We start from the raw sequence: 19,692 nt of genomic DNA on the forward strand, positions 1-19,692 counted from the left end.
TTAGGGGACCTAGGGGGGCCAGGGCTAACTAGGCATCTCCCTGACCCTGTCATCTCCAGGCCACCCTCTTTGGGGGCCCCCCGGGACAGGAGATAGCAGCTCTGGTTTGTTAAGCAGCTGAGTCCACAGCTGTTGGAAGGGGAGTTCCTTGACAGGGGGCCTCCTGGCACCTGTCCTGGTTTATTTCGGGAGTCACAGCTGAATCCTGGGGGTAGGGAGACTAAATGGGGCTGCACGGGGTGAGGTGGTGGTGGTGGAGATTATACCTGGACAAGGAGAAGGCTGAAGGGGAGGGGAGAGGGCTCCTGGATCTGGGGACCACCCTTGTGGGACCAGAACATAGCACAGGAGGGACTTCGGCATCAGAGTCCCCAGATCAGCAGGGCTTGAGGCAGGGGCTAGGGAGGGGAACAGGAGGCAGACCCAGCATTCCTTGATGTGTTGGCCAAGAGATGGACTTGGCCCCTGTGGCAAGTAAGGGGAGCATGGCTGGTGAGGGGATTCCAGAGCAAACTGTGTGTGCCTCTGCAATTCATTCATCCTGATGGAGGGCCTGCTGTCCTTTAAGCTCCTATCCTGGAGTCTGGCTGCTGGACACTGTCACCAAGGCTTTGCAGAAACATGGGGTCCAGGCCTGTTCTTGGCCTACCTTCTCTTTTCACCTCTGGCAGACACTCCAGGCTCACTTCCATCTGTCCTGCTGCAGGACTGCCTTGGGCCTGACTTTGCCCCGTGGGGTGACACTGGGTGTCCGGCAAGCACCCAAAGGGCCCCGTTCCCGAGCCCAGAGTCCTCTTGGGTTTCCAGGGCTGTGTGCTCAGTTTCTCTCCCCCCGCCTTCCACAGAGGGTGCATTCCAGCTGAAATGAAGTCACATTCCTCCCTGGCTTCAGACAGGATGGCACTGCTGACAACAGCTGTGACACTACAGGTCAAGTGGCAGCAGCTGGTCCCCTCACCCCAGTCCCTCAACCCCAGGGGAGAGAGGCCAAGAACTAGGGGCTGTGGAAGCCGCTGTTGGCCAGCAGTGAATGGACTCTGATTCTGGTTGAGGATATGGGGAAGACAGACCTGTGGGAAGGCCAGAGGCTAGACCCCTGCAGGGGTCCCAGCCAGCCAGCAGGCTGCCTCTGGGGAGCAAAATATCCAGCATCACCTCCCGACTGCATCCTGGCAGCCACCCCGTCTCCCCACACGCTGAGGCCAGGCCAGGAGCCTTGGGAGATGCCACATTCCCCTCTCTCTTGGCCACAGCCCAATGCCAGGGCCTTTGATTTCCTCTGAAACATTGGCAGCAGCGGCAGCAGCAGGGCCAGCCTGAGGCTGGGCCGCTTAGAGTGCTCAGCCCCCTGACCTCTCCCTCCCAGGCGCCTGGGCCAGCACAACCCTATAAGGAAAGGCCCCAAACAAAGCTGGGACGCTACCTCCGGTGCACACAGCGCCAGGGAGCCCCCCCACTCCGCCTGGCTCCACCCTGTTCCGAGGCTATATTTACCCAGAGGAGGCCCCAGAATAACCCCCCTTTAGTCCTATGCCTGTGTGCGCCCTGGCAGAGGGTGGGGGACGGACGGCTGCCCTTCCTGCTCCCTGCTCTTTCCCTCCCCTGGGAGCTCTAGCCTTGGATGGACAGTATGCCCCAGCTCTGTCCTGACCTGCAGGCATTTCCCTTATAGCCAGTGGTGTTTGTTGAGCACCCATTGGTCCTCAGGTGCTGTGCTAGACTCCGAACCAAGGACCAGGCCAAGTCTTCACTCTCCCCTCAGGCTTTCTGTGGGCATGGTGTCCTCCGAGACAAACTGTCCTGTGTTTTGCCCTTACCTTTGACCGCCAGTAGCCGCTTGCCTAGCCGTTCCTCTCTGCTGGGAGCTCAGTCAGAGTCCTGGCTGGGCTCTCTCAGCATCCTACCTGCTTTCTTCCAGGCCATCTCTAGGCCAGTAGCCCCAAAATCTTGTCTCCTCATCTCCAGGCCCCGTCAGTCAACCTGCGTGCCCCAGGGTTCCATCTCTGAGAGAACTTGGCATCATCTCCCAAGTGCCCAAGCTAAAAGCCTGGAAACTTCCACCGCCCTCTGTCTCCCCAACTGTCTCCCCAAGTCCACGGACTCCACTTCCCCAGACCTCCCAGCCGTCAGCGCTGGCCTGCAGCACAGGAGGCCTGGCCTGCTGCAGCCTGCTCACACACAGCAGTGGAGGCTTTGATGTCAATTTGGACCTGAAAAGTCACTGCTACTTTCAACCCCATAGGAAGCGGCTTCCTGTTTGTTGGCTGCCTGGTGAGGCCCCATTCTGCTGCACCCTGGCTGTCTCCTCCAATCTCTGGAGAAACTTCTCTTTTGCCCACCTTTTTTGGTCCCACATTCCCCATTCCCCCTGTGTCCAAACACTCTCCTCCTGCCTTAGGCTGGGCAGACAGCTGTCCCATTGGCTCGAATGCTTGTTCACCTGTCCCACTGGCTAGCAATCCTGAAGGTGCTCGAGCAGCCTTTTCTGACTGCTCCTCCCATCCCACCAGCCCAGGCCGGGTGAGGTCCCCTGCTTTCTGCTCCCCTAATCTAGGACGCATCTCTGCTGCTAGATGGGGTTTCCAAACAACAGTCGTAGTTCAGTTAGGAGGCAGAGCTTGCTGGGCAAGGAGCTATGTTGTTTATCTCTGGACTCCCTTTGCCTACACACTTCTAGTGCCTAAGTGCTCAGGAAATGCTGTAGGCAAATGGCAGCCACCCCTTTCATCACCACCTCCTGCTATCAGCCCTGGTACCACCCACCCTCCATTTATCTTGCTGTGTGGATAGCCTAGCACCCCCAAATAGAACATGTCTCCTGTTTCAAGGCACCTTCACCCCTGTCTTAACTTCCATCGCTCCATACTGTTGGGGGGTGAATGGCAGCAGGTGACCAGTTTGGGCAATTGTGTAATAGCCCAGGGCCGGAGAGGAGGAGGCCAGGCAGCTGGGCACAGGGGCAGGACTGTTTGGCTCAGCTCTTGTTGTGAGCCCACGCCCAAGAAGTGTACCCCAGGGCTTGGGGAGTGGATCACACACAGGGCACTCCTGTCTCCGGAGAGGGGTGGGAATTGGGCTGGACTTCCCTGAATGCTAGTGTGCCGGCCTAGGCTGGACAGCCCAGCAGGATCCCACACTGCCTTGGGCATAGGAAGGAAGAACAGAGCTTGTACTGCCAGGAGGGTGGGGTGGGAGAGGCAGGATCCTGGACCCTGGGTGGGGATGGGATGTCCCTGAGACTCAGACGAGAAGGAGAGAAGCAGGGGAAGAAGCAGACAGTGAGGCTACGGGGAGTTGGCCGGAGAGCAGCAGCGAGCCGGAAGTGCCCGAAAAGCTGGAACTTCCTCCTGTCACCCATCCCCAGCCGTTGGCCTCAGTTGGGGGCTGTGGGAGGAACAGCCCTGTGGGGCCTGGGACCGTCTCCAAATGGGGTACATTTGTTTGGCAGGGTCCAGCATCCTCAACCCGGCATATTTCAAGATGTCGCCAGGTCTTCCTGCTCTGTGGAGCTCAGCTCAGGAACGATTTCTACTTTGGTCTCCTGACTTAAAGGCTGCGGGCACCACCTGATCCAGGAACCCTGGTCTCCTCCCTGCCCCATAGAGGGACCCAGACATTCCTGGGAAGGAAGGGTGGTAGAGTTGGGGGCAGTCCCCAGCCCAGCCCGCTGACAGCACACCCTGGGCTCTCTCCCCTGACAGCTTCTGTCCAACACACCCATCCCTCTCCCCTCTCTGCCACTCCTTTCCCCTCCCCCACCACTCTCCCTTCTTCCCTGCCTCCTGCTTGGGCTTCTGACAAAGTCCTGCTGAAGCCAGAAGCTGCATCCTGCAGCTCCCCAGCCTCCCTTCTGCAGGGGAGCCCCCAGTCCAGCCACCACTCCCCTCTACTTCATTGTGCAGCTGAGTCTGAGATTCAGAGAGATTCCATGCTGAGCTGAAGCCACACAGCTAGACCAGGGACAAACAGGCCTCCCTCCCCTTCCCCCGGCTCTGACCCAGCCAGGCTCAGCAGACATCACAGGCGGACAACTGTTTAGATTTGGGAATAAGGGGGCTTATTATGCTGGCGGCATGGAGGGGCCGGAGGAGGCCATGGAAAGGGCAGGGGTGGCTCTAAAGCCTGATCCCTGTAATCAGTGCTGGATGGGGGAGGGGCAGAGATGATGATGAGTGTTCCGGCTTCTCCAGTCCTGACTTAGGTCACCTGCACTGGTGTCCCCCCATCTCCACTTCAGGACAAACAGCAGTCCCCAGCCCTCACACCACCACCACCACGAGAGTTTTCCTGCATCTAATCCCCACCCGTCATCCACTGTGGCCTCCTCCCTCTACCCCAGGCAGGCTCTTCTACCTCCTCCCCACGCTCTGCTCCTGTCCCTTCCTGGTGACCCTTTGGACTGGGGAAGGACACAAGGCCAGACACTGCGGGGAGACACATCCTTTATTCAAGCTGGGATAAGCTGCAGGGTGGGATGGGGCCAAGGACAGAAGAGAGACCTTTCTTCCTCTTCATTGGGCGCAAACCACACAACCAGGGAGGGTGGTGTTGGTGCTGCAGCTTGGGGTGAGAACGGAACTGCCAGAGGAGCCCAGGCCTTTTCCAGCCTGGAGGATGGTGTGCACAGAGAGGGGGTTCTGGTGCTACGGGGGATTCTGCAAGCCTAAGGGGCAGAGTGGGCAGTATGGCCCCAGGCAGGGTCCTGGAACCTCCATTCTCATAACAGGCTCCTTTGCCAAGCCCATCACTTTCACCAGCCAGGCCTTGGAGATAAGAACCATGGGTCAGGAGATCATAAGTTAAGGGGGTTGCCCCTGAGAGGGAATGGGAGGGGACTGCAAGACATCTTAGGGCTAGAACTAGAGCACCTTCCCTAGTCCTCCCCTGAGGACCAGGAGTCTTCCTCCCCTTCCTTCTGTGTGAACTTCAGGAAAGGGCGTGGGCCCACCTGGAAAGGGACCCCCGCCCATGGTGTCTTCAGGGTGGCCCCCTCTTCCTCCTCCTCTGCTATAGGGCTGTCTCGGTCTTCGGCAGGGGCCTGACCCACTCCTGCAGGCCGCTGCAACCCATTCACCACGCCTCCATTCACCTGCTCTGACATGTCCATGTTGGAACCCTGGCCGTTGATGGCAAGGGTGTCTCCAGTGCCTGGACTTGTGTCGCCATCCCTCTGGGATGTCTCCGTGGGAACTTGGTCCTCCCCAGCCCACGGAGCAGAGTCAGACTCCTCCTCAGAGCCAGAAGGCTCAGCGCTGTCCTGAGACTTGGGGGCCTTGGCACTCCTCAAGCCATCATCATCTTGGGGGATGCCCACACCCACCGTCTCAGACTCAGACTCCAGGAAGTCCCCTCTCGGAGGGCTATGCAGGGCCTGAAGGCTGCCTGGAGGGGACCCTGGCCCCCACTGCCCAGCCCCTGGCTTCTTCCTCTCCTTCTCCTCTTCTTCCTCTCCCTCCTCCCCACTCTCTTCCTCATCTGCAAACCCATCAGACTCCCCGTCAGGATTCCAGATGGCAGCCTCCAGTAGCTGGGGCACCTGGCCAGGAGGTGCTGCTGCCTCCCTGGGAAGCCCAGGAAGAGACACCTGGGTCCCCAGATCTTCGAATTCCTCAGACAGGTCAGAGCCTCGGTCATGCTCCTCCTCCCCAGAGGGCTGGGCCTCAAGGCCCTCCGAAGCTGGAGCAGCAGTATCCCAGCCTTCCTCCTGGGCCTCACCTTGAGGGGAAGGCCTCTGCTCTCCAGCTAGGCCCCACCTGGGGGAGCTAGGGGACCCCAGGTAGAGGCCTAGTGGGGTGGAGTCAGGTAGGGTTTCTCCAAGCTCATCAGCCTCACTTCCTTCTCTACTCTCTTCACCTTCCTCCTGCAGGCTCTCAGAACTCTCCCCGGAATCTAGATCCTCCTGCTCGCCCTGCTCCTTGTGCTCCAGTCCCCAGCTGACCAGCTGGTCCCCCTCAGCCTGGGGCTGGGTCTCATGGGCACCTTCAGGGATGGAGGAGGGCACACAAGACTCTATGGGCCCAGGGATAGGGGTGTCCTCCTCAGCTGCCTCCAACTCCAGGGGCCTGGATTCAGGTGCATTGCGGTCCAAGGTATTAGCAGGGGCCTCTTCCTCTGCTGTCCAGAGTATTGGGGACTCTGAGGCCTCCTGGCCCTCCTCAGGGGACTTCTGAGGTTCTCTGCTGGCCCCCAGTGGGGAGGGCTTGGCTTGCAGAGCATCAGCCTCCTGCAGGTGCTGAGCTGGGGCTTCCAACCCTGGAACCCTCTTGGCCTCCAAACTTTCCTCCCCCAAGGATGGCTGCATTACCTCCTCTCTGGCCAGATGGTCCAGGCTATCCAGGCCCATGTCCTCCTGCTCAGTCCCCTCAGCAGATTCCCCAGTGGCTGTCTCTGACTCCAAGGTGACCTCTGGGGAGAGCTGGTCATCTTTCCACAGGGACTCTGTGGCCTCTGCTATTGCCTGGGGTGCACTAAGGCCTTGGGCTCCCAGATGCTCTACTTGCCCCTCAGGGTCCTGCAGACCCTCAGGGCCTCCCATCCCACAAGCTCTGCTAGCTAGGATGCTTTGCTCCCTGGGCTCAGGGCTCCCAGGCTGCTCTGCAACGAGCTCCTCAGCATGTAGCTGTAGCTCTGTTGACATCACAGCCTCCTCCTGCCCATCAGAGCCCTCGAGCTGCCTGGGATCCAGCTCAGCCTCCTCCTCCCCAATTATCGCCTCCAAGACATTACCCCAGTTCTGCTCATCTGCCAATGGTGGTGGCTTTTGCCATTCCTCTGCCAGCTGCCACAGTGGAGTCTCCACCTGCTCCTCAGCTTTCTCCTCTTCTTCCATCCCTGCCACATCTCTCTGACTTTCCTCATCCTCCTCTTCCTTCTCCGGGCAACCCTCCCCCGGAGATCTCAGTGTTTCTTGGTCCCTGTCTTTCAGGGTTTGCAGCGCCTCTGGGTGCCCTTCCACCGGCCCCAAGGGTTCTAGTGCAAGCGGTGTTGCTTCCAGGGACCACAGTGGCACCTCTGGAGACTTCAGTACTTGCAGGCCCTCTTCGGCCAACTTCGGTGGCTCCAGGTCCTCTGGTTCTGAAGACTCCCCAGCTTTGGCAGGCTCATCTTCCTGTGACTCTGAGAACTCTGTAATCTCTTCTTCAGGTCTAACCTCCTCCTGATCTGCACCAAGACACGGCAGAGGTTCTGGACCCACCTTTTCCACAGGCGTCAGGGTCTCCTCTAGAGCCCTCCATGACTGCAAAGTTTCGTTTTCTAGACCTCCCAGGGCCACCTGCTTCTCTTCCTCTCCCAACCTCAGTACCTCTTGATTCTCCTCTCCTGGAGCTTCCAGGACTGCCTGGTCCTCTTCCTCCCCCAGCCTCAGGGGCTCCTGGAGCTCTCTTTCTAGTGCTGTCACAATCTTCTGGCCCTCTTCTTTTGCATCTGGGTTCTGTTTCTCTAGAGCTCCCAGAGCCTCCTGCTCCTCTTCCTCCCCTAACCTCAGGGGTTCATGGGGTTCTCTTCCCAGGGGTCTAAGCACCTCTGGGTTTTCATCTTCAGAAGACCCCAGGGACTCCCCAGTCTCCTCCCCTGGAGCCATCCGTGCCTGCTGGTCTTGTGCTTCTTCAGGTCTCAGTGGCTCCCAAGTCCCATCTTCTGTGGTTCTCGGCACCTCCACTTCCTCCCCTTTGGGAGACAGCACCAACTCCCCATTTTCCTTTCCTGGAAATATAAGGGTCTCTAGGTTAGTGTCCAGAGACACTGTCAATCCTTGGTCCTCCCTTGCCGGGGACGGCAGGGTCTGTGGATCCTCCTTCCGTGCAGCCTGAAGCAGTGCAGGACACTCCTCTCCCATCAGCCCCTCTGCCTCTGGGTCCTTTTCTGCTCTGTGTTCCAGGGGCTCTGAGCTCTCTGCTTTGGGACTGTCTAATGTGTCTAAGCTGCCTTCTTTCAGAGATCTCAGAGGCTCCTGATTCTCCTGCTCCAGTATCTGCTGGCTCTGGTTTGTTAGAGGTACCCATGGCTTCATAATCTCCTCTCCCAGAGCTTTTGGGCTGGCTTTATCCAGAGGACTCTGAGAGTCCTCAGTTTCCTCCATGGCCAGGGCACCATCTTGCTCTGTTTCCTGCTGTAATTTGCTTGCCACCTTGACCTCCATGGCAGTTTCCTCCTCAACCAGTTCAGCAAGGTGCCCTTCTTCTTCCTCCTGGAATATGCTGTCCACCCTAGACCCACTGGGCTCTCTGTCTTTAGCATCTGAACTTGGCTGCTCAGGGCTGAGTGGTAGGGCTTGATTCTCAGGAACCTGGCTGGAACTGGGTTCTGGCTGTTCACCCCCAGGCTCCTCTGGCCCTGGCAGGATGTTTGCAGGGGTGGACGTCTTGGCTTCAGCCCACAGGGGCTGGGCAGCCTGTTGCCTCCCATCCTGTGGTGGGAGCGTAGAGACAGGGTCATCTGGGGCTCTAAGCTCTGTCTTGGATGCAGCACAAGGGGGCTGCGGAACAGGTGGGATGGGAGTGCTAGCCAAGGTGGGTGCTCTGGGCTGAAGAAATTCCTGGCTCTTCAGAAAGGCAGGTACAGGGGTTTCAAGGGGATCAGGCAGAGGGGAGGGAAGGGGTGCTGGGCTCAGAACAGGAAGCACAGGTCCCACACGTCGGCTGTCTGGTGTCCCAGGAAAATGCAGCTCCAGCTTGGGGTCTGGAAAGGTAGAGAGGGAAGAAGCAGTGTCAGTCTGTCCTGGCAGTGGGAAGAGCTACAGCATTGGGGGCCCCCCCACTTCTGACAATAGTGTCCATGAGCCCTCCCTGGCTCCCTTTAGTTGGACTGGGGATATGTTCACCAATGCAGGGGGTGGAAAGCAAGGAGTTAAGGCACAAATAGGTGCCTATGGTCTGGGGCGAGAACAACAAAGACGGGTAGAGTTGCAGGTGAACCTGGCCACCCCCTCTTACCATGGAAGCTGAGGAGAACCTTGGAATTGCAGCCAGGTGTCTGTAGCCGGGAGTTCTCAGCCTCTAGGAGGGTCCTGGGATAAGGGAGGAAAGCCCTGGTTGGTCCTCTGCCTTGGGAACCTTGCAGGCAGGGAGCCAGAAGGCCACAGCTCACAGCCGAGCTGGTTCACCTCCCCCTCTGTGTTTTGGCTATTGTCACACAAACGTTGCACACAGGGTCACACAGCACAGGCATCACACACTTGGGATACACAGAGGACCTCACACAAGCAGATTCCCATGCAGCCAGACACAGTGCTATGCCCACAGGCACTGATGCCTCCCCCTCCCCATTCCCACCAAGGGACCAATGACCTCATCCTTGGGGGTGGGGGCTCATTCTCATGCTAACAAATGCCTTTGTGTTCACGCAGCCATCTGGAGGGGCTACGAAGGGGGCTTCCTGGGGAAAGTGGGAATTCTTGGCCGTTCCCATGGGATGGGCCCCTTCCCCCTCCTCTGGGGCTTTTCCCCCTAGAGCTGGCCACAGACAAAAGGAAATGAATTCAGCTCCATGCTCTCCAAATCCTTTTCATGCCCCATAAGCCAGCGGTCGAAATTCCAAGGGGCCTCCCCTCCGTGGTTTTGCTGGGTTAGGGGGATCCCTAGCCCCTGGGGACATGGAGGCCTTTGTGTTCTTGTCCTCGGGGAGGGGACCAATGAATCTCCGGCTAAGTGCAGGGAGGGCCTGCCCGATTCCTCCCACCAGCTGGGTCTGGTTGGTGCTTGCCTGCCACTCTAGGGCTGGAGGTGAGGGAGTGCATGCTGCCAGGCCCCCATACTTTGCAAGGCACACAGCCCCTGCCTGGCCTCTGGATTGGGCTCTGAGTCCATGACAACATGTATTGGTCTTTCCTGGAGCAACAGGAAATGTGCTCAGCGAAGGCACTGGGCAGAGCCAAGGACACTAGGGCTTGAAAAGATCCAGGCTCCAAGAAGTTCAGGCTGGGAGAAGGTCTCAGAGGTCACCCAGTGTGGGCCGTAGTCACTAGGCAAGGGTGAGGCCAGGGAGAAAGCAGTCAGTGTCATGGCTGCTCTTGGGAGAGAGCTCCTTCCGAGGCATGCAGAGCACCCCTAGTGGAAGGGGGAGATGCAGGGAGATGCAGGTGCCACTTTACTGGAGGCCACCCCACTCAGCCGCATCATCTCTGCTTGTGGCATCTGGCTGGGTGCCAGACACTTCTTGGCTCCTGAACCCATCAAGGCGCAAGTGCACATGGGTTGGGGCATGTATTGGTATAGAAGTGACAGGTCTCGAGTCACAGAACCCAGCAAGGGCACAGCTGCCCCCACCAGCCCCTTTGGGTCCCTTCAGTAAAGGGGTCTCTGCCTCGATATGTATATGCACATATGTGGGTCAGGGCCACCCCTACCTGTATGTGGCCACCTCCAAGCTGAGGGACATCTTGAGATGGGCCAGCTGCTGCCGACCTTCCAGGATCTGGGCGATCTGACTTTGTAGGCCCTGCTTTTCCTGCTCCAAGGCCTCCACGGCAAGCTGCAGGGCAAGCCAGAGGAAGTCCATGAAAGGTCCCACCCCCACCATTCAGCTTCTCACCTGCCCCTTCTGACCTCCAACCTCCAACCTCCAGGGGAGCCCCAGCTGGGCTGGCTGAGCTCAGCACAGGGCCCCTCTTTCCCCTAGCCTGGCTCCCCCTCCCTTGGAGGAAGCTGATGAACTGGTTGCACATGTTGCTTAGAACTCAACTCTCCCACAGGAAGAGGGAAGAAAGGGAGGGCAGGAGATGGTTTACAGAGCAGAGGGGAAAGGAAAAAAAAAAATGGAGACAGAAGGAAAAACGATTCATCAAGAAGCCTGGAGGCTGCAGTAGGACTGGAAGCCAAACAGCCTCAGCCCCCATCACCAGGCCCCCACCCGACTACTTCCCACATGTTCTGGAATCTTTCTCTTCTGAAAAGAGCGAGGGGGGCCATCATAGCAGCAGCGGCGAGACTTGTGTCTGGCCCACGCAAGAAGCTGTTTTCTCAGCTGTTGGTTACATCTATGCGGGGTGAGGGGGAGCAGCTGTCCCAGGCCTCTGGAATGTGCTCCCAAGAGCCCAGCAACCCAGACAAGGGAGAGGGGCCACTGGGCACAGAGCCAGGCCCCTGGGCGCTCCAGTGGAGAGGGAAGGGATGCAGGACCTTGGGGATGGGAAGTCGAACCCAGGGTGGTGGGCTGAGGGGGTGTGCCCGGTGTCTTCCGAACGGTCTCACACAACCCCGGGACGGGAGGGTTGCTGCAAAGGGTCGTGGGCCTGCCTGCCCATCTGAAAATATGCGCACACGGAGACAGGCACACCTTCCCATCGAAACGGGCCAAATCTGGCTGTGGCTTTGCTGAGAATCCGCTCCGGCAATCAGTTACTCGTTTCCCAGAAGGTGCCTAAGCCTCCTGCTTGGGAGGCCCTAGAGGCTGGCCTCCATGCAGGGCCCCGTGTCCTGCTCACCTGGAAGTTTTCAGTGGCGCGCAGGCGCTCCTGCCAGCGGCCCTCCAACCTCTGTTCCAATGCCGCCCTGCGCTCCTGGAGGCCGCCACGCTCGGCCTGCAGCTGCTGCAGCTCCAGGCGGCTGTCGCGGACACCCTGCACCGCACGGCCTAACCTCTCGCGGGCCTGGCCCAGGGACGTCTCCATGTGCGCCACGCGCTCCTGGTAGCCGCGCACAGCTCCGCGCCACGCCTCGCCCAGCCGCTGGGCCAGCTCCTCCACCTCGGGCGCTGGTGCTGGGGGCGCGCGGGGCGGCGCGGGGCCCCGGGGGACGCAGGTGGCCCGCGCATTCAGGTTGGCGCACTCCTCCTCGTGCGCGGCGCGCAGAGCCTCCAGCTCGCGCTCCAGCTCGGCCACCTGCGAGCTCAGCCAGCCCCGCGCGCACTTCTCCGCCTCGACGGTTCTCCGGCTGCGAGCTACCTCCTCGGTAGTGCGTTCCCGGGCCAGCCGCAGCTGCTGGCACCGGCCTGCCACGCCCTCCAGCTCTTCGGCCAGATTGTCGCGCGCCACCTCGGCTGCGTACTTCTCTCGCCAGCGCTGGTCAACTAGGGCACGCAGGGCCGCCAGCTCGTCGTCGGCGCGCGCTCTCCAGGAGTCACCGGCCTGTGCCCGGAGACCCCCGAGCTCCGCGCTGAGCAACTCATTCTGCTCCTCGAGCGCCTTGACCCTTGCCAGGTAGGCCTCCAGGCGCCGATTGAGCTCCCACAACTGAAAGGATTCCTCTCCCATGCAGCCCTCCATCCTGCTCATCGGACCCGCTGAAGGGCGGATAGACGGTACGGGAGAAGGGAGCGGCCCTCAGACCGGAAAAGAAAAGAAGAAAGAAGGGGACAATGACAGGGCGGGGCGGGGAGCAGCCCAGCGACTGGGAGTCTACAGTGGGAGCGGGCGCTATTCATACTCCCGCCGGCAGCGGAAAGGGGGGCGGGTCCAAGGCCTTAACCCCTTAGAGCTCAGCGAGGGGCGCTCTCTCCCGTGCCTGAGGGCAGTGCAGAGTGGAACTGCGTAGGGGCACCTTGCAGCGGGGGACCCTAGGCGCTGGTGGTGGCTTTCTCCGGGGAAGAGACTGTCAAAAAGAATCGCTGCCAAGAGAAGCGGAGCCTATGGGGGGCTGCTGGGGCCAGAGCTCGCGTCTCAGCTACTGCCCACGCCGGAAAGAGTGGTCATTTGCTGAATTCTCTTAAGACTCAGTTTCTTCATCCGTAAACTGGGAGGGGCGGGGGGGGGGGGACAGTCTCATGGGATGCTGGAAGGATGTGGCCTTGTATAAATAGTAAATGCTTCCCCCCGGGAGGCAGACTACAAGAACACAACTCTAATCTGGGTACACACACACACACACACACACACTACTGCCTGGTCTCTATCAGGAACCGGAGAAGCCAGATACAGGGAACGCATGGAGTGGACTTGGGGGTGTGCTTCGCACTTTTCACCTCCGTGCTTCCTACGGCCCCTTCCCATAACCCACTCTGGGAAGTTGTCCCCAGTTCTCAGGGAAGGCTGCCCCCAGCTTGTCCCAGTGTCAGTTTGGGGGGGGGGGGGTGTTAATTATTATTATTGAGCAGATAGCACCCCCTGGTGGCACACGATCAGAGCAAGAAGTGTGATGATGTGATGGTGAGCCGTTGCTCTCATAGCGTACTTACAGGAGCTGACTTAACCTTCCAAACAGCTCCCCCACCCCCAGGATCCTGCAGTTGGGGCTTTAAGGAGCCCACGAAGGTCCAGCGGGATCTAGGTGGGGTAAGTGAAAGGAAGGCTAAGTAGAGTGTGGGAAGGGGACTTCTCAGGGATCATGAAGGGGAGGGGTCTTTGGGAGGGAGATGCTTAGTATCCAAGACCCCCTGGGATCCTTGGAGGGCGTCCACTGAGTGGTGGGTGGCACTGAAGTGGAAAGTTTCTCTCCTGGTCTCTTGGCCAGGAGAGGAGAGACATGGCATGGGAGTCTCAGGCAGAGCAGTGGGCTTGCCTTTGACCTTGGGCAAGCCACACAACTTGGGGAAAGGAGCTTTGGTCTGCCTAGTTCGTGAAGTGAGTAAGGACCTGCTTGGCCCATGAGTCTGATCAGAGCACAGGTGAACAGGGAAGCCTTGGTACTCAACTTTGCATGAAAGTTGCTCCCTAGCAGCTGGGAGATCATGAGGCGCATAGATGTTCCAGATGGCAGGGCCACTGACTGGCATTGCCTCACCCAACAACAGCATAAGGGAGAGTAGAGATCAGCCAAAGAGTGGAGCACATCCAATGAAGAAAAATGGGGGTCATGGTAGCTCACACCTTGCTGGGGACCCTTGCTATAAAGTGGCTGCCCAGATTAATGAAGAAAAAAAAAAAAAGCTGGAGGTGATGAGCAGATGCAAGGTGCCCAGTTCCAGTCCCAACCGACGCCCAGATCCTGCACCCCAACATGGCCAGACCTGCCCCCACCCATTCCAATCCCCGGAGAAGCCCCAGCTCCACCCGCCCACCAGCCCAGCCTTACCCTAGCCCAGCCTAAGCCTTGTTCAGCCGCTGTCCAACCTCCCATACCATTTTCAACTCTTTTCCCAGCCTGGCCACTGCCACAGATGAGCTCATCCACACCCTAACTCAGTCCTGGCCAGACTTACCCAGCCCTGCGCCTAGCCAAACCTCAGCCAGTGTAGCCAAGTCTTGCACAAGCCATTCCCCAACACAGAGGAACCAAGCACAGCTCTAGACACAATCACATCTTAGTGCAGCCGGTCAGCCCCAGCCAGGCCCAGCCACAGACAAGAACCATCCCAGCACCGCCCAAACACCGCCGCATACCACCCCAGAAGAGGCCCAGACCAAACTTTCCTAGGCCAGGTCAGCCCATCCCCAACACGATTTGAAACACAGTCAAAGCCCAGGCTTGGCCACTGCCGGCCAATCACCCAGACCAATCAAGGCAAACCAAGAGTCAACCATCCCCACCTCAGACAGACAAGAGCCAATCACACTTGAGAAATTGACAGGATCAGCACAACAAAAACACACCACACCTCGAGGCCTAATCCGAACCCAGCGCAGTCAAGCCAAGCCTAGGCAGAGTAATAGCACAGGCCAAGGTCCAAATGCCCAAGTGCATCCCAGCAAAACCCTAGTAGAGAACAAAACTAGCCAAGGCCATACCAACACAAACCTGTCCAAGCCATGCACGTCAATAATTCCTGGTGAGATGGGGTGTGAAAGGACAAGAAAGGGAACAACATGGAGGATAGGGGAGAAACAGGAAAAAAGAGACAAAGGGGAAGAGAGAGAGGGAGGTGGCACACGTGGAGGCTCACTTATACAAAACAGGTGAACCTGCAAGGTTGCGTGTAAGGGAGAGGAGCGGAGCCTCGACAATTGGTTGGAGTTCTCCCAGGGATTGGCGACTGAGATTGTAAGAGCTTAGAATAACCGCTTGATTTTGCTTCTGTATATTGCTTTCTGCTGAGCAAGAGTAGAGCCATGTTGGAATAAATATAGAAAAGTTATTTCATGAAGCAAGCAAAAGTTTCAGTTTCCCAGACATGAACAAGGCAGCTGCAGGAATAAAAGAGATAAAGTAGCAAGGCCGGAGCAGCAAGGCCAACACAAGAATGTAGTGGATAAGAAAGGGAGGCACAACAGTCTGAGAAAGTGCAGACTGTTATGCCAAGCCAAGGGAGCCCTGGCGCTGTCTAATCTTAAAGTAAAATGCTAGCTGTTATGCGAAGTTTGCGGTTTTGTCCTTTAAAAAGGTGCTTTAACCTGCTTGGGGCGCGCAGAGTCCTGGGTGCCTCCAGATTACTCTGTTGCCCATTCGCGAATGCTCAATAAAATCCTCACGCTTTTTACAGCCTCTGCTTTATGACTTGTCTTGCCGAACGGAGTGGCTCCCCTTCCACGGGGTTGGACTCTCCCCGAGTCTAACAAGATGATCTGAGCCACAGCTGAGTGGGGGGGGACCAGGGGGAGGAGCCGCTGGGATTCTCAGGTGAGACATGCAGCGGTTCCATCTCATTGGCGGATAACCAGAAAGGAACGAATTTTGCGAGCTGTGGGAAAGGGAAAGCAGGAAGTGATGCCAGGGTCGGGATGGCATGTTTGAAGGACTCTCACGAAGGCCATCCCAGCTGCAGCCCTGACCAGCGGTGGCCAGGCCTGGCAAGACCCTGGCCCCGCCCAAACCCAGCCCAGACAACCTTGTCTCAGCCCAGCCCTAAACCAAGCCACTGTCAGTCCTAGCCCTGCCCACCCGCAGGCCCCGCCCAGCCCTGCCCCAGCACAGTGTAACCCAGCCTTGCCCCTGTCCATCCCACCTTCAGTCCTGCCCCAGCCAGTCCGAAGCCCAATCCCAGCCCCAGTCCCTGCCCAAATCCAGCCCCCCAACCGTCCAACACCCAGCCCTGCTCCAGGCAAGCCCCAGCCCAAACCCATTTCCTCCTAAGCCCTACCCCGGCCCAGCCCCCAGCTATTTCAACCCCAGCTATTTCCAGTTTCGCCCCTCTCCAGTCCTGCCCAGGACCCTCCCCCCAAACTTCTTTTTTTTTTTTTAAAGATTTATTTTTATTATTTTTGTTATTGGAAAGGTGGATGTACAGAGAGGAGAGACAGAGAGGAAGATCTTCCGTCCGATGATTCACTCCCCAAGTGAGCCGCAACGGCCGATACTATGCCGATCCGAAGCCAGGAGCCTCTTCCGGGTCTCCCACGCGGGTGCAGGTTCCCAAAGCTTTGGGCCGTCCTCGACTGCTTTCCCAGGCCACAGGCAGGGAGCTGGAAGGGAAGCGGGGCTGCCGGGATTAGAACCGGCGCCCATATGGGATCCCGGGCGTGCAAGGCGAGGACCTTTAACCACTTGCGCCACCGCGCCGGGCCCCCCCCCCCCAAACTTCTTTGTAGTCCTCCCCCTCCTCAGCCCATTCCTGCTCCACCCCAGCAGGGGAGGAGCCGCTGGGATTCTCAGGTGAGACATGCAGCGGTTCCATCTCATTGGCGGATAACCAGAAAGGAACGAATTTTGCAGGCTGTGGGAAAGGGAAAGCAGGAAGTGATGCCAGGGTCGGGATGGCATGTTTGAAGGACTCTCACGAAGGCCATCCCAGCTGCAGCCCTGACCAGCGGTGGCCAGGCCTGGCAAGACCCTGGCCCCGCCCAAACCCAGCCCAGACAACCTTGTCTCAGCCCAGCCCTAAACCAAGCCACTGTCAGTCCTAGCCCTGCCCACCCGCAGGCCCCGCCCAGCCCTGCCCCAGCACAGTGTAACCCAGCCTTGCCCCTGTCCATCCCATCTTCAGCCCTGCCCCAGCCCATCCCAAGCCCAATCCCAGCCCCAGTCCCTGCCCTAACCCAGCCCCAACCCACACCCAGCCCTGCTCCAGGCAAGCCCCAGCCCGAACCCAGTTCCACCTAAGCCCAACCCCTGCCCAGCCCTTCCCCAGTCCAGCCTAGGCCCCAGCCAAGCCCCTCCCCACTCCAGCCCAAACCCCAGTCCAGACCCGCCCATGCCCAGCCCCAGCTCCTCCCCAGCCCAACCCATCGCCAGCCCAGCCCAGGCCCCAGCCAAGCCCCTCCCCACTCCAGCACAAGCCCCACTCCAGCCCCTCCCAAGCCCAGCCCCACCTTCTCCCCAGCCAAGCCCCTCCCCAGTCCAGCCCAAACCCAGCTCCAGTCCCTCACCAGCCCAGCCACAACTCCTCCACAGACAAGCCCCTCCCATGTCCAGCCCCAGCACCAGTCCGTCCCGGGTCAGCCTCATCCCAGCGGCAGCCCCGCCCAGCCACAGCCCAGTCCAGTCCTGCCCCACGGCACAGCCAAAACCCCAGCACAGCCTCAGCCCAGACCCTGTCCACCCCCCGTGCCTGCCCATCCCCAACCCTGCTCCGGCCCTGCCTCTGCCCCAGCACAGCCTATTCACAGCCCAACTCAGCCCTGACCAGCCTTGCCCAGCCCTGCCCCAGCCCTGCCTCAGCCCAGCTCTTACTTCCTAAGCACAATTCAGGTTCCCACACGCAGCTCATTCCTCCAGCCAAGTCCTCCTTTCACGATGAGTTGACCACAAGCCAAAATCCCAGACACAGCGAGGTGTGCTTAGGAGGTCCTTTATTCCATCAGGGGAGAATTGGGAGTGGGGGTGCAGGGTGAGGAAACCAGAAGGGAAACATCTCCTGCCATGGTGGCAGGACGGGGTCCTCCAGGACAGAGGAAGGGGCAAGATGAAATATGGGGGAGAGCCAGGAAAAGAGAGAAGAGGAAGAGAGAAAGAGAGGTGGCACACGTGGAGGCTCACTTATACAAAACAGGTGAACCTGCAAGGTTGCGTGTAAGGGAGAGGAGCGGAGCCTCGACAATTGGTTGGAGTTCTCCCAGGGATTGGCGACTGAGATGATCTGAGCCACAGCTGAGTGTGGGGATCAGGGGGAGGAGCCGCTGGGATTCTCAGGTGAGACATGCAGCGGTTCCATCTCATTGGCGGATAACCAGAAAGGAACGAATTTTGCGAGCTGTGGGAAAGGGAAAGCAGGAAGTGATGCCAGGGTCGGGATGGCATGTTTGAAGGACTCTCACGAAGGCCATCCCAGCTGCAGCCCTGACCAGCGGTGGCCAGGCCTGGCAAGACCCTGGCCCCGCCCAAACCCAGCCCAGACAACCTTGTCTCAGCCCAGCCCTAAACCAAGCCACTGTCAGTCCTAGCCCTGCCCACCCGCAGGCCCCGCCCAGCCCTGCCCCAGCACAGTGTAACCCAGCCTTGCCCCTGTCCATCCCACCTTCAGTCCTGCCCCAGCCAGTCCTAAGCCCCATTCCCTGCTTTTCCCTTTCCTTGCCAAATCCAGCCCCTTTCCCATCCCTGTCCCAACTTACACCCAGCCATGCTCCAGGCAAGCCCCAGCCCAAACCCATTTCCTCCTAAGCCCTACCCCGGCCCAGCCCCCAGCTATTTCAACCCCAGCTATTTCCAGTTTCGCCCCTCTCCAGTCCTGCCCAGGACCCTCCCCCCAAACTTCTTTTTTTTTTTTTAAAGATTTATTTTTATTATTTTTGTTATTGGAAAGGTGGATGTACAGAGAGGAGAGACAGAGAGGAAGATCTTCCGTCCGATGATTCACTCCCCAAGTGAGCCGCAACGGCCGATACTATGCCGATCCGAAGCCAGGAGCCTCTTCCGGGTCTCCCACGCGGGTGCAGGTTCCCAAAGCTTTGGGCCGTCCTCGACTGCTTTCCCAGGCCACAGGCAGGGAGCTGGAAGGGAAGCGGGGCTGCCGGGATTAGAACCGGCGCCCATATGGGATCCCGGGCGTGCAAGGCGAGGACCTTTAACCACTTGCGCCACCGCGCCGGGCCCCCCCCCCCAAACTTCTTTGTAGTCCTCCCCCTCCTCAGCCCATTCCCTGCTCCACCCCAGCCCATCCCCTCTCCAGTCCATCCCCTGGCCTGGTCTTCCCCAGTCAGCCTCCTCCCTGTGGCATTCCCACCCAGCCACAATTCAGCCCATTCCTTCTGCACCCCGTTCCACCCCAGGCATTGCACAAGCCCATCCCACCGGGTCTCTCTTTCGATCTGTTGTTCGTTTCTGGCCACATCTCTCCGTTCAGTGTGGATGAGTTAGGAATCTGTGTCTTGCGTTCCCCATCTTCCCGGCTCCAATCCGGCTCCCTAGGATGCCCTGTCACTCTGAATTCCCATTGGATGTTTGTTTTCCCTGTGTCCAATCTCATGTTGGTCTCATGAAATCCAGTATTGAGTGGCTTAGAATACCCCATTGGAACAGGGCACAGCTCAGGCTCCACCTGTCCCTCAAGTGGAGGTGGAGCCAGCAGTCAGCGGTTTGGGTACCAGTCAGAGCCCAGGCTCTGGTGGCAGCCTGTATCTGAGTCCTGATGAAGCACTTCACCATTCTGAGCCTCAGCTTCCTGATGTATGAAATGGGACATTAACAGAGCTCTCATGTGAGCAAGACCTGCTCACCTCTGTGAGTTTGGGTGGGAACTGGGCCTTCCTCTTTTGTATTCACAGCGCTGGGAATGAGGTCATGGCATAGCAAGTTAAGCTTCTGCCTGTGACACTAGCAAGCTAAATAGGCACCGGTTTGGGATCCTGATGCTCCATTTGTGAATCCTCTCCCTGCAAATGCACCCGAGAAAGCAGCAGTTGGAGACTCAGATAAAGCTCCTGGTTCTTGGCTTGAGCCAGGCTCAGCCCCAGGTCCTATGACTATTTGGAGGGTGAAACATCAAACAGAAGATCTTTCTAAGTGTCTC

At 58.8% G+C, this 19,692-nt stretch overlaps 1 protein-coding gene across 1 annotated transcript; it reads right to left on the bottom strand.

The window, feature by feature from the left end:
- Positions 1-4,428: 4,428 nt before the first annotated feature.
- On the bottom strand, positions 4,429-12,313 carry NES (nestin). Its single transcript, XM_040999373.1, has 5 exons — positions 11,423-12,313; positions 10,346-10,470; positions 8,934-9,007; positions 7,589-8,679; positions 4,429-7,522 (listed from the first exon to the last, which is right to left on the bottom strand). Exons 1-5 carry the CDS (start codon positions 12,209-12,211, stop codon positions 4,874-4,876), a joined length of 4,728 nt encoding a protein of 1,575 aa, XP_040855307.1. The 5' UTR covers positions 12,212-12,313; the 3' UTR covers positions 4,429-4,873.
- Positions 12,314-19,692: the final 7,379 nt, after the last annotated feature.

Source organism: Ochotona curzoniae, unplaced genomic scaffold (assembly GCF_017591425.1).
Source record: "Ochotona curzoniae isolate NIBS_2020 unplaced genomic scaffold, NIBS_Ocur_1.0 scaffold_1037, whole genome shotgun sequence".
In the NCBI taxonomy this organism is placed as follows: Eukaryota; Metazoa; Chordata; class Mammalia; order Lagomorpha; family Ochotonidae; genus Ochotona; species Ochotona curzoniae.